Here is a 13627-nt window from a genome sequence, read left to right as displayed (position 1 = left end):
GCTTAGGAGGTGACAGGTGGGCAGGACAATAGCTAGACAGGGACTGTGATTGAACGCTGAGGGGAAGGAGCCACTGGCCGCAGCCCAGCTGTGCAGCAAAAAGAAACAGTATTACAGAGCAGGGCTGCCCAGAGGATTCAGGGGGCCTGGGGCAAAGCAATTTCAGGGGCCCCTTCTATAAAAAAAGCTGCAACACTATAGAATAGTATATTCTCGTAGGGGCCCCTGCGGAGCCCGGGCCAAATTGCCCTACTTGTGTGTCCCCCCAGGCGGCCCTGTTACAGAGGTTTGGTTAGCTGTTTGTAAGGGTGGCTGATCAGCATGGATAAAGCAAGGGGAACCAAACCAAACCAGACTCACTTCCTCTTTGGGTGAATGCACGCTGGGGGAATCTCTGTCTCCGAGTTTTCTGCTGTGTAGGACTCATCTTTTCAGTGAAGCATACCGAGAGCTCTGTCTGCCATCAGCGCTTGGCTCCACCAGCTGAATGATGCAGGCTGGGATGGCTAGCCAGATCACGGTGCAGAACAGCTCAGGGCTGAGAGTGGAAGGCCTTTCAAAGTCTTTTACCAAAGAGGTACAGCTCTGTGCACAGCCTTTGTGCTGCTGAGGAATGGGTTTGGCACCCCCAGCATCCTAATCCTCTGTCAGTGATGTTCTCAGGCAGTCTGGGAACAGAGGGGCAATTGGGGGCCCATCAGTGGTAGGGCCCATCAGGTGGTTCTGTACTTTTACCAACCCATTGGCACCTTGGCCCCGTAGCTGGCACCTAGTTTCCAGCATGTCCTAGGACAGCATGGAGGAGTCAAAGCTCTGGGAGGCAAACCAGCTTTATTAACTCCCCTGGACGGACGAGCCCCTGATCTTGGCCTGGATTAGGTGCTGGTTAAACATTTGTGGTGTCTTCAGTGTTCACACCCAGACTGAAGCATGCCTGGCTGAATGAGTTTGTCTGGAGCACCCTACACGACTACTGTGGTTTCGGGTGAGCTGGAGACCGAATGCTAACATATGCTTGGTGTCACTTCTGTGCAAGTTGAGGTCACCCAGCACAATGGCGGTTCCCTCACTGTGACAGAGCGTCCGCACATTAGTTCCTCCCGGGAAGTTGGCACCATTCCACCTACAGGTCTGCAGAGCGTTAGGGTTGAGCTAGGGATAGCAGGAGCAAGGGCTGCGCAAGCTTCCCCAGGTACCTGCCAAGCTGCCTCAGCCCTGACTGCGGCAAGTCTTGTCCACCATTTGCAGAGAAGTGGTTCTGGAACATGCACAACGTTAACTTGGACATGGAGGAGACAAACCTAGGGTGCTTTTGAAGGGGGTAATCCTGCAAACATCCAGTACTGGGGGGGGTGCTGTGAGGAGCTCCATTGGAGCCTGGCAAGACGATTTATGCTCAGTACAAGCTTCGTGAAGACGTACGACTATTCAGCTGACCGGGACTCTTCGTTTTAAAGGAGAAGCAGAACAGCAGCATGTAATGGAGTCCATCAGACGGGATTTTTAAGTCAACGTCTAGTTCCTGGTACAGGAGAACCCAAACCGATAAATATCACACGTGTTTATTTTTTCAGTCGATTCTGAATACCGTTAGCACTAGATACTATTATAGGTGTCCATTAGCAAAAGGGATGGTGTAACCATACTCCACTTTCCTACGCCTGGTCTACATCGGGTGGGGGGGGGGGAGGAAAACGAGAATAGTGTCGCTGAAGTTGACGTATCTTAGGTCGACTTACCTCACTTCCTCACAGCGCGGGGTTGACGGCCGCCGCTCCTCCGTCGACTCCGCTTCCGCCTCTCGCCGTGGTGGAGTACAGGAGTCGATGACGGAGCAATCGGGGATTGATCACTACCCACCAATCCGGCAGGTAGTGTAGACATACCTTTAGTTTTGCTTAATGGCTTTTAAGTAACCAGTAATCTTTGCAATTTTTTGGAAATGAACCAAGGTAGTGCATGTATTTGCCTCTGGGGGAAGAGGGGTCCCCTTCCTCAGCAAAAATATACCTGGGGTGCTCAGAACATCTCCAAGGAAGAGGGCATGCATTGTGGCGCTATTTACTGCAGCTTACCTTTATGCTATACCATCAGCTGAGGCAGTACTGCCAGGAATTGCAAAAATCAGGGTTTGATCCATAGCCCTCTAATATTAGCTGGTCTTTTGCCAATCAGTTAGATGCACGTATGCTCACATCTGTGAGCCTCTCGGAAGATCTCAGGTTAGCTCTTGGAAGTGCAAAGACTTTGTTGGCTCACTGCTGTAGTTGAGAAACGGACTCAGCAGTACTGGGTATTCATTCACTCGTCTGAGCGTATCCTCTTTTCCTGATGCTTTGTGTGTATAAGACTTTAGACACCATTACCACTAGCCTTGTCCTTAGTGAAAACTTGTTAGAGGACTTGTTACCTTTAAAAGTTAAATTCAAGCCCTGGGTGCAATAACTTCCTCTTGCAGCTCTTTCTCCACATAGCATTGGGAATGAGGGGAATGGAGTATTCAAACCTTGCACGACCTTCAGCCTTGACAAACCCAGAGAGTCAGCAAATAATTCTACAGCGTTAATCAATCATTCACTGCCAGGGTTCTGGTACAGCTTCTGTTGTCAAACTTGGTGTTCAAATCTGCCTTACAATAGGTGCATAAAAAGAAGGGCACCTGTAAGTGCCACAGTTCTGACAGCTGAGTTCATCATGTTACTTGCTCATAGGGTGACCAGATGACCCAAGTCAAATATCGGGGCGCGCGGGAGGGGGAGGGGGGGGGTCGTGGCGAGGCAAAAAAACACACCAAAAAAAAAAAAAAAAAAAAACCACCAACAACAACACACCCTTCCTCCCCAAGCGCTGGAGGGAGGCCCGGGAGACGCAGGGGAAGCGCGGGGCCGGGGTGAGTGAGAGTCCGGCCTGGCCCCGAGCAGGCAGGACTCAGTTGGGCGGTAGGGCGAGGAGGGGGGCGGCCCGCGGGGCCAGGCGGCGGCTGTTCTCCCCCCCCGGCAGCAGGACTCGGGAGCAGCCGCTGCTGCAGCTCCCACTGCCGCGGGGGAGGAAGCGGCCGATGGCCAAGCTCGGCAGCTGCGGCTCTGGCGCCCCCGAACCCCCGAGCCAGGGCCTGCTGCGGGGACCCAGCAGTGCACACACTGCGCCCAGCCCCTGGCCAGTCATGTCTGGGCTGCTGCCCAGCTGGTGCTATCCCGGGGCGGAGGCATCGGCAGCCCAGCCCCGTTCATTCCCCTGCGGGACCTGAGCGGGACGGGGGGGGGCCGGGGCCTACCACCCAACTGAGTCCTGCCTGCTCGGGGCCAGGCCGGACTCTCACTCACCCCGGCCCCACGCTCCCCCTGCGTCTCCCGGGCCTCCCTCCAGCGCTTGCGGAGGGAGGGGGAATGGTGAGCCTGGGGAAGAGGTGGGGATTTGGGGAGGGAGCCAATGGGGGGAGGAGGGGACGGAGTCAGGGCGGGGGGGGGGGGGTGCGAGCACTTCCAGGCTCTGGAGCATTTCCTTGTTTGTCCAGTGTCCCGACCGCACGTCGGTCGGGACGCGGGACAAACAAGGAAATATCGGGACAGTCCCGATAAAATCGGGACGTCTGCTCACCCTACTTGCACATTCGGAAAGGCACATTGCAGAGTAAATGCTAGCATTTCAATCACGTATGTTCAGAGTGAAAGCAAAGGAAATATTCTAAAGACACATTTTCAGATTCTGTTCGTTCCAGTCTTTGCCCATAACATTCCTTTCCCCTCACCACCTCACTCCCTTTTAGGAGGTGGTGGAAATAAAGAAGTGATCAGATTATTAATAGTGTAATTATCGTAAGATGGGGCTCACCTTCTCTGGCTTCATACATATCAACTTGGAACCCTCTTCTTGCAAAGAAACAGACATTTAAAGCACCCACCTATAAGAGAGTTACCGAAATATGTTACAGTTATAGAACAATTTCCTTGCAGAGACTCTGAATGTGCTTTGCAATTATAAACATGCAGCATCACTGACAGGCAGCTTCTTATAGAGGGGCTGGTGACAACCAACTGGTACACAGCTCAGCAGGAAATGGGGTATCTTGACCATGTACCTGAGAGACCTCTTCTCCTAGGAAAGGTGCCCTAGAATCCCTAACATGCATACAGGGTAGCTAGGACTCGGTGGTCAAAGTTCCCAACCAAAGATCCCTTCACACTAAGTTGCACTGAAATTTAGGCCTTGTCTACACTCAGGCACACACACCGGATTCAGCAACCAGTGTAACTTCGACGTGTAGGCAAGGGCAAGCTGGAGTTTGCACCAATTGTCAAGCCCCTGTTTACCTCCCGCGAGAGAATTTAGGGTGTTTCTCTTGCAAACTCACTCCAGGGAACTTATGACTGGCTAACTTTGCCTAGATGCCCAAAGTGCTACAAAGGCAAATCTAGATCGTATATTGCCCATACACCATGCTTTTGACTGGTGCTGTGACCTAAGAACCTCTTAAGGCCAACTGGCAACGCATGCAGAGCTGTTACAGGAATTTCCTGCGTCTGCCACGTACATTCCTGTTCACCAAAGAATGATCCGAAGTGAAAGCCGGCGTCACATTGCTTATGAATAGCATCAAGAAATGTATGTGGAGATACTAGATAAGGAATCATACGTTGATACTGAAAATATGTTCTTAAAGTCTGGATCAAGGTACTGGTCACAGAAAAGGTGAAAAACAGTTTCTCTGTCAGACAAGAGATGTTTCCGGCTATCAGTTTATATGTAGACGGAGTATTGTCTCATTCACTATGAGTCTTGTATCACCAGTCTGGGACTGCATGCAAATGAAGGATTGAGGGGACGTTAAGAAGAGAAACTAACAGGAAGAGAAAAACAGCAGGTGTGGGGGAGAGAGAGCCCTGTCTAGAGCTGCACATCAGAGGTTTGCTCCACTATATTTGTGAGGCAAAGAAGACATGCTGGCATCCTTCACTGAGAAAGTAAAAGGCCAGTGACTTTGGTTCATGAAAATGGGGGCTCAGCCAGACTTGGTTGGAAACGCTGGAGAGAACTTTGGGTGTGATAAGCTTTTTTAGACAAGAGAGTAACTCGTTAGTTACGTCTAGTCTTTAAAAAGCGTGTTGTGATTTGTTTTATACGTAACCCTTTGTTTCCAGTATTCTTACTCACAGTCACTTGAGTCTCTAGTCTTTGATAATAAACGTAGTCTTGATTTCCACTACAAATATATCTCAGTGCCGGTGTGTTAAGCAAAGTGCTGGTCCTGAATTGAAGCTCACAAATTGGCATGTCCTGTTCCTTTGGGAACAGCAGGCCTGGTCATTCAGTGAGTGTGCAGTGGATAAGGAGCTGGACACTGCAGGGAACACGCCACGTATTCAGGCATTGGCATGTGCCCGTCACTACCTGTACGGAGAGCAAGGCCTGCGCTGTGCTGTCAGAGGCTGGTGGTTTCAGGGCACTGAGCCCTGGCAGGCACAGACAAGACTGCTTCATGTGAAAGGCAGATGGTGGAGAGGAGCCTAACAACCTGGGAAGCGTCCACAGCTGTTGCCCTTGTTTTCTGCCTATCCATCATCATTTTCCACAAGGTCTGCTACAAATCCATGCCAGAAGACAACCCGGACCCTTTGTTACAGGGCTCTGTTCCACTGACTTGGCTAGTCAAGGAGCAAAGATCCGGCAAACATGCCAAATCTGCCTTCATGCTACTGTCCCCCACGTCCGTTATCCTACAGGATTTGATTTTAAGTTCAAGGAAAAGGGAGATCAACAGTGGGGAGGAGACATAAATTTCATTATTATTGTTGTTATTTCTTTCTTTGTATTACTGTCATGTAGGGGCTCTAGTCCTGGACCAGGCCACCCACTGTGCTAGGTGCTGCACCAATGCAGAACAAAGGCTGTGCACATCTTGGGACAGGGACTATGTGCCCAAGATGTGTATAAGTCAAGAGACAACACATGGATACAGACAGATTGGGGGAGCACAAGGAAACAGATGATACCATCTAACTAGACCAGAGAGACCCAGCGTGGGGAAGGAATTCACCAGCAGAGTGACTTGTGTGATGGCACGAAATGCACATTAGTACCACTATTTATTGGATGGGGGGAGAGGCGGGGGGGAAATAGGAGGGGATCCGCTAACTGGAAAGACAAGGAAAGGGGAGTGAGGGGGACAGGGCGGGGGGCGGAGGGTCGGGGGGGAGTGAAGGGGGAGGCTACGTGGTGGAGGGGAGGTTTGCACACATGCAGAGGGCAGGGCACTGCAACTCAGATAGGATGACCCACCATCCTGTTCCCAGCTCTCCTGAGGCTTCAGCAGCGACAGGACTGGCTGATGATGTGAGAGACTCCAGCTCTGTAGCAAATATGAGCCCTGCATGGGGGAAATACTTCCTCTGATTGGCCACCTGCCCCACTGCCCTGCCTCCTGGAGCAGAGCAACCAATCCGAGTTGCTGTAGGAAGAGTTCTCTCTCCACCCAAAGCCATTCTTACAGGAGGGGAGGGGGGCAGCACAGAGCCAGCAGCTCAGGGCAGCCCCACTTCCCGCCCCACCCTCCTGTGAGCAATGGGGATGGGATGTGTCTTCTGCTCCTCCCTCCATCCTCCTGCACACCACCTGGTAGGGGCGGAGGGGGGACAAAGAGTCCCTGGAGCTGCCCCCCATCATCAGTCCTGAAGGGGGGAGAGGGGACTCTGCTGCAGTACAGGCTTGGGGGGGGGTGAAGAACCCCAGGAGGAGCACTGGGGGGGATGGGGGCCAGGATTAATTTCTGGGCAGGCAATGGACAGACATGGGGTGAGAGTTCCTGCAGAATCCCCCTGCCAATACGTTCATTGTCACCCCCATTCCACGGGTGGGCCAGGGGAGTTCAGCAATCCAGGCAGAAGGGTAAATGTTAGGCTGAAACATCTGTAACAGCTGTAAAGGGTGGAGGTCTGTGTAAGGAAACAGTCGAGTCCCCGTTATTGTTGTTTAAATGTTATTTAGGCAACACTCCAAATCCTGCTGACACGATTCTGGGTTGTATTCGGTTGGAAGTTTGTTCCCTTTGCAGGAGGCTGACTGGGAGCGGTGACTAACACTTACAGTCAGACAACAGTCCCGAGGTGCGACGCTGTGTAAAGCTTTGAGGAGCCAGAACGTGGCCTATGCGGCCTCCTAGAGTTCAGCTGCGATGCAGAAAAGGGGCCTGTGATGGCAAAAGTTTATCCCCAGCACTTGTGAGGCAGACCAGGGACACTGCCAGGTGTCAGCAACACACGTCCACCGAGTCCCAGGCAGGGAATTTCCTCTGGGAAAATGGCAGGGACACTGTGCGGCAAGTGTGGCTTTTCACACCCAATCCTGGCACTTGTCTCACCCTAGTGTGTTACTCGTTCACAAGCTCTTTCTACCTAAAAGATGTTCAACAGCCTCTCGCTCAGCTCCCCCGTAGAAAGGTGCGACCCAGCAAACACAGCAGTGCATGTGGTGCAAAGTCCTGTCTGCACAAACACAGTAGGCACTGCCCCTGGCAGTAGCTCCACTAAACCCATTCTAGCTTCCAGGCTTCTTTGAAAACAGCCGGTGCCTTAATGAAGGCAGAGGGCTAAAAAGTAGCAGTGAGGTTTAACTCACCAGCTGAGGGGTTATTCCCTTCGTTTACAAAGCACAGACAAGCAAATACTGTACAAAGCAGGCAAAAGAGCTGGTTGCATTTCAAACGCTTGCAACTATCACTAGCAGCTATTCCCAACAATCACACCTCACCCAGGGGCAGCTGCCTTGATCGGAGGAGCCCAGTTTTATCAGTGGTAGCTGCAGCCTGCCCAATGATTTTCACTCTGAAAGCTGGGCCTGATCTGACCAGTTACACAACCCAAACACCAATCACTTTGCTACAGCTCTTCACATTTTCAGGTCTTGCTAAGAATGACTTGCCCAGCAGTCTATTCTCATCCCATGCCACAGTCCTGGATCCCTTCTGAGCAAACACAATCAAACCACAACAGAGATAAGGGTGAGTTTCTTACCAGACCACCTCCAACAATGGCTACTTTCCCCTTCTGAAAGTCAGTGGAATTCATGATTGCAACAATCTCACTACAGCATGCTTTTTGCAGTCTTCTGTCCCCTGAGAGACTAGTGACGCTGCTCACCCTGTTACACAAATGTGCTGCATTTGCCAGAGAGCAAAGAGAAGGGAGGGGGAAGTAGGCAGTCTAGTCATGCTCTGATTCACCCTCCTTGGTTAATATTCAGGTTTTACGCCAACCTCAAACTCATAATTGGATCAGCTCTGCCCATGTGACAAGGCCAGATCCAGCCAGAGGGCCCAGCTCTGCTCAGGTACCTGGGTGGGGAGAGGATGTTATTTACAGTGGTGGGTTGCAAACACAAAGGTATCTTTGAAATTTCCCCAAAAGTCTATTGTGTGACTGCTGTGCTGCATATGTAATCCACACACCTTCTGGGTGTGGTGTTCTGGCCTATCTAGTGGGGGGGGGGAGAAAAGAGGGAGAGAGATAAAAATGTCTGCTCTACAGCCTTAGCTAATGGGCAGTTGGCTTTTAGCTCATGCTGTAGAGCAGGGGCGGGCAAACTTTTTGGCCTGAGGACCACATTGGGTTTCCAAAATTGAAAGGATGGCTGGTTAGGGGAGGCACAGCCTCCCCAGACAGCCAGGCATGGCCTGGCCCCGCCCCTTTTCCGACCCCCCCTGCTTCTCTCCCCCTGACAGCCCCCCTGGGATTCCTACCCCATCCAACCCCCCCTGCTCCCAGTCCCCTGACAGCCCCCCCCCGCCCCGACTGCCCCCTGTCACCGCATCCAACCCCCCCCCCCCTTCCTGACTGTTGGTGTTTTACACACACACACACACACACACACACACAGAGTGAACAAACCTCTGGTATCCCACGCCGATACTTCTCAACAACACAGAACACAAGACGTGCCGGGTGTCGGCTACGGGGATAACTTGCATTTATTTGGTTGCTGACGAGTGCGCTGCATCTGCAACAGCATCTTTCAGACCATGAGATAATACCTCATGTGCATCACGAACACTTGTCTCTGAGACAACCTACGGTGTGCGCCTTGCCCCCAGGTCCGGCTTTGGGAGTGCGGGATCCTGGCAGAAGCTGGGCACGGGGTGCAACGCTTTCGATGCCGTTGCGCTTTTGCAGTGAGGCCTCATGCCTATATTGCAAAGTCCTTCCCACAAACAACACTGGGTGGGATCCACCAAGGGGCAAAATTTCTACAATGCTGACAGCCGCAGCTGTGTAGAAACTCACAGGAACAATGCGATCCATAAAACTGCGTTAGGCGCCAGGCTCCCTATACAACAAATGGGGAGGGGGAAGTGCCTTAGAATGGGATCCATAAAAGCCAGCACACTAGGTATGGACCCTCCCCTCTCTCAGCGAGGGGTACCTAAGTCTGGGCTGCAGGGAGACAACTGTCTCTGCTAGACATCGCCAAATGGGAACCCCTCTCCCTGAGTCGGGTGGTTTAGGCACCTAAGCTGGGTTCTTTGCAGGAATGAGTTTATCGCCTGCCTCACTCCATACAAAACAGGGGAAGAGCTGGTGGCGGCAGTGGCCACCTTATAACTTTTAACCTAGTGGTTAAAGCACTCACCCGTGATGTGGGAAACCCAGGTTCAACTCCCCACCTCTCTGCTGGGGGGAGAAAGAATTCAAACAGGGGTCTCCTACCTCTCAGGCAGCTGCTCTAAGCGCTGGGCAAAGGGATGTTCTGATGGGGGCTCCTGCAGCCTCCCCCATTGAAGATGTTCTGCTGGAGATAAATAATGACAGAGTGATTGAAAGGAGCAGGGGGACTGTAAGGGGGTTGGCTCCTGCGTCTCATGAGCGCCCCCTTCCCTGGCCAATAGTGCCTGCAATCGCAGTTCTTTTGAGCAGGTCTTCAGCAACTCAGCCCTCCGGCTGAGCCATATTCACTGTCCCCCCATTCCAGGGTGTTGCCGGCACAGAGGCCCGAGGACAGCAACAGTGGGGTTCGTTGCCCGGTGTGCTTCGCGCCAATAAACATACCGGGGTGGAGAAACAATGAAAGTTTATTTGAGATCTCAAAGTGATGCAAGGAGATAGGCAAGTCTCAAATCAAGCACACCAGCAAAAACAGTTTCTCTCTTCTTATACATTTTACAACTAAGCCTCCCCTCCCCCTCTCTACCACCCCCCCTACTCCTCCTCCCCTCCCTACCGAAGGCATGTTTATACATTTAAGCCGTTAAATCATTCTAGGGCTATAAATCTAGCTTGTTAGTAACACTCCTCTAAACAGTTATTTGGTCCTGTTTACCCTTAGTTTATTACCCCTTCTCCAGCTAGAAACATGCAAACCTCATCATTATCGCTTGATACCTGGTACGAGCAAGGTCGTAATTGCTAACTGGCTGTTTACACATTCCAATTCCTGTCCTTGGCTTTTGAGGTCGATTACAGTTCAACGTGGAAGGACAGAGTTTAAACATGGAAGAACTTTGGTTCACTCGGCCTAATGACATCAACAAGGGTATACAGTCTCAGATTCTTTTCCCGGCCCTGATATGGGGCAATAGCTCTAAAGCTTCTTCCCAGAGGCCCTGCCTTCCAACCAGCCAGGCTCCTGGTCCTCCCTCTTCAAGCTCTAGGCAAGAACTGAACTCTGTTCTGCTGCTTGCCTTTTATATGGCCCTTCTGGCCCCTGATTGGTTGCTCCAGCAGCCCCTGATTGGTTGCATCTCTGAAGCCACTCTAGTCTGCCTGGAAAACTTCTCCACTACTCTATTCTGGGGTGGGGTGATGCAGAGCTGAGAGGCCTCCAGCAAGGGGCCTCTGGGTAGGGTTGCCAGGCATCCGGTTTTCGACTGGAATGCCTGATTGAAAAGGGAGCATGGTGGCTTTGGTCAGCACAGCTGACTGGGCCGCTAAAAGTCCAGTTAGCCTCAGCGGGCTGGCAGGCTCCAGGCCTGGCTCTGCGCAGCTCCCAGGAAGCGGCCAGCATGTCCCTCCAGCCCCTAGGCAGAGGGGCGGCTAGAGGGGCTCTGTGCGATGCTACCGCCCGCAGGCGCCATCCTGATCACCAGGTCTACAGCTCCCATTGGTCGAGAACCACAGCCAATGGGAGCTGCAGGGGTGGCGCCTACAGGCAGGGGCAGCGCGCAGAGCCCCCTGGCCGCCTCTCTGCCTAAGAGCCTGAAGGACATGCCGTCGCTTCCCAGGAGCCACCTGAGGTCAGCGCTGCTCAGAGCCCACACCCCAAACCTGTTCCCATGCCCCAACCCCTTTCCCCAGGTCGGAACCCCCTCCTGCACCCAAACCTCCTCAGCCCCACCCCAGAGCCCACACCCTCAGCCCAGAGCCCTCACTCCCCCACCACCCAACTCCCTGCCCCAGGCCTGAGTCCCCTCCCGCATTCTGAACCCCTTGGCCCCAGCATGGAGCCTCCTCCTGCACCACAAACCCCTCCTCCCCGGTCCCACCCCAGAGCCTGCGCCCCCAGCTGGAGCCCTCACCCTCACCCACACCCCAACCCCTGCCCCAGCCTGGAGCCTCCTCCCACACACCAAACCCCTCATCACCCCCAGCCTGGAGCCCCCTCTTGCACCCCAACCCCTCATCCCCAGCCCCACCCCAGAGCCCACATCCCCATCCAGAGCCGTCACCCCCTCCTGCACCTCAACCCCCTGCCCCAGCCCAGATCCCCCTTCCACGCGCTGTACCCCGTGGTCCCATCCCTTAGCCTGGAGCCCCCTCCTGCACCCCAAAACCTTCATCTGCAGCCCCACCCCAGAGCCTGCATCCCATACCTCCTCCCACACCCCAACCCACTGCCCCAGCCTGGAGCCCCCTCCCACACTGTGAACCCCTTAGCCCCAGCTCGGACCCTCCTCTTGTGTGTGCAATATTTAGCATGCTTTGGAATACAATAAATTGTACTGACGAAACAGCAATTTTGCATGCCAGAAAAATAAAAAAAAATGAGCTAATTTGTGGAACTTCTTGCCACAATATGCTTTGGTTAATGACATACAGGAGTTAAATACTGAGCTTAAGTTATATTTACCCAAATCAGGTAAATCTGTTTTCTAATCTGGCTGTACAGAAGTTTAAGGCCATTGTGACAGGATGCGACTCACCACTGCAGTGCCCCCTGCTGGATGTCCCAGGGGATCAGCTCTGCTAGCCAGTGCACCCACTTCTGCTCCAGGGACCCACATTGTTCCTAGGACGGCGGCGTCCTCTTCATGACACAACCCTCCAGCTGAGCCATACTCTATGCTCCCCCCTTCTGGAGGAATGGCAGTCCTCTGTCCAGCCACTTCCTCAGTGGCAAGTGAGGGTTTGGTGGGGGGGACCCGGGCCTGCCCACTACTCCAGGTCCCGGCCCAGGAACCCTGTAGATGGCAGCCCTGTGCTGCATCCCCTCCAACCCCTCAGTCTACTTCCCTGGGCCACTTCCCTGCAGCCCCAGCACCTTCTCTGCCCTTGTCTCAGGGCCTCAGCATTCCAGCAGTCAGCCAGGAGCTCACTCTCATTCCCCGGATCCTGCCCAGCCCTGCTCTGTACAAGATGCTGGCTTTCTTCCTCCTGCAAGGCAGCTAGTCCTCCCTCCTTGAGCTCCAGGGAGCAACTGCAGCTGCTCTGTTCTGCAGCCCTTCTTATACGGGTCACCCCGGCCCTGATTGGCTGATCCTTGCAGCCCTTCTCTAATTGGCTGCCTCCTGCGCAGCCTCCCTAGGGCTCTATTAACCCCTTATGGGCCAGTGTGGGGAGACGCCCCATCACAGCCATGTCAGAATCATGGCCCCTGTAACCAGAATAGATTTAGATTAAGATCAAACGACTGTTGAATTGCAGTCTAGTGCAGTGTTTCCCATCCGGTGTGCTGCGGCACTCTGCTGTGCCACTGGGCATGAGCGGGTGTGCCGCAGAATTCTGGAAAAATCACTTGTGAGGAAAAAAAAATCTGATTTATTTTAATTAGTGTCAGAACCAAATTACATTTTGTGCTGTTGCTCTGTGGGTGTACCTGCGTGAGACAGACGTTACATCACACTACGCTCAGATGACCTTGCTGATCGTGTGGGATCACGTAGTAGCCATGGTTTCTTATCAACCATTAAGGTGCAGTGGTGAATTTTGAATTGAAGACTCAAAAATGGACAAATATTTGAAGAAAAGAAATTCTGGTGCCTCCACATCTACTTTCGGTGATGAAGCTGAACATGAACATAAGAAAGCCAATCAGCTGTTCGGTGGCTGGCGGGAGGTGCTTAGAAGAGGGGACTGAGAGGAGCAAGTTAAGGGGGACTGGTGGGGGTGATGGAGTGGGGTGGGGCCTCGGGGCAGAGCCCGGGTCAAGCACTCACTAGGAAAAACAAAAGCCAGCGCCTATGACCCACACATTCTGCACAACAGTCATACAATACGTTCAGTGCTTCTTTAGACTTTCCATTTTCAAGGGATGCCATCTCCTCACCACGTATCCTCCGCTTCTGTGTGATGTCAGAAGAGTGTCTCCAAATAACAGTAAATCAGAACTGTTTTTGATTAAATGATTAAATGCATTTTTGATAGTGTGTGAAGAGATTTGGAATTCTGTGATTATATGTGTGACATGCAGTCTATATGGTTTTATA

The 13627-nt window shown here is 52.8% G+C and overlaps 1 protein-coding gene across 3 annotated transcripts in view; it reads right to left on the bottom strand.

Moving 5' to 3' along the window:
• The window catches only part of KMO (kynurenine 3-monooxygenase), a 38416-nt gene extending 30232 nt beyond the window's left edge, over positions 1-8184 (bottom strand). Inside the window, exons 1-2 of one of the 3 annotated variants that reach the window (XM_054044131.1) lie at positions 8007-8184; positions 3832-3901 (exon numbers count right to left, since the gene is read on the bottom strand). In XM_054044131.1, the coding sequence (XP_053900106.1) occupies positions 3832-3901; positions 8007-8060 (124 nt within the window). In that variant the 5' untranslated portion in view covers positions 8061-8184. Of the gene's footprint in view, positions 1-2075; positions 2626-3831; positions 3902-8006 lie in introns of those variants that run through there. The other 2 variants (XM_054044129.1, XM_054044130.1) reach the window with 2 other exon arrangements.
• Between the last annotated feature and the right edge of the window lie 5443 nt (positions 8185-13627).

This window comes from Malaclemys terrapin, chromosome 11 (genome assembly GCF_027887155.1).
Source record: "Malaclemys terrapin pileata isolate rMalTer1 chromosome 11, rMalTer1.hap1, whole genome shotgun sequence".
Taxonomy (NCBI): Eukaryota; Metazoa; Chordata; order Testudines; family Emydidae; genus Malaclemys; species Malaclemys terrapin.
Note: the sequence above shows the minus strand (reverse complement) of the source record. Positions and strands in the feature narration are given on the sequence as shown.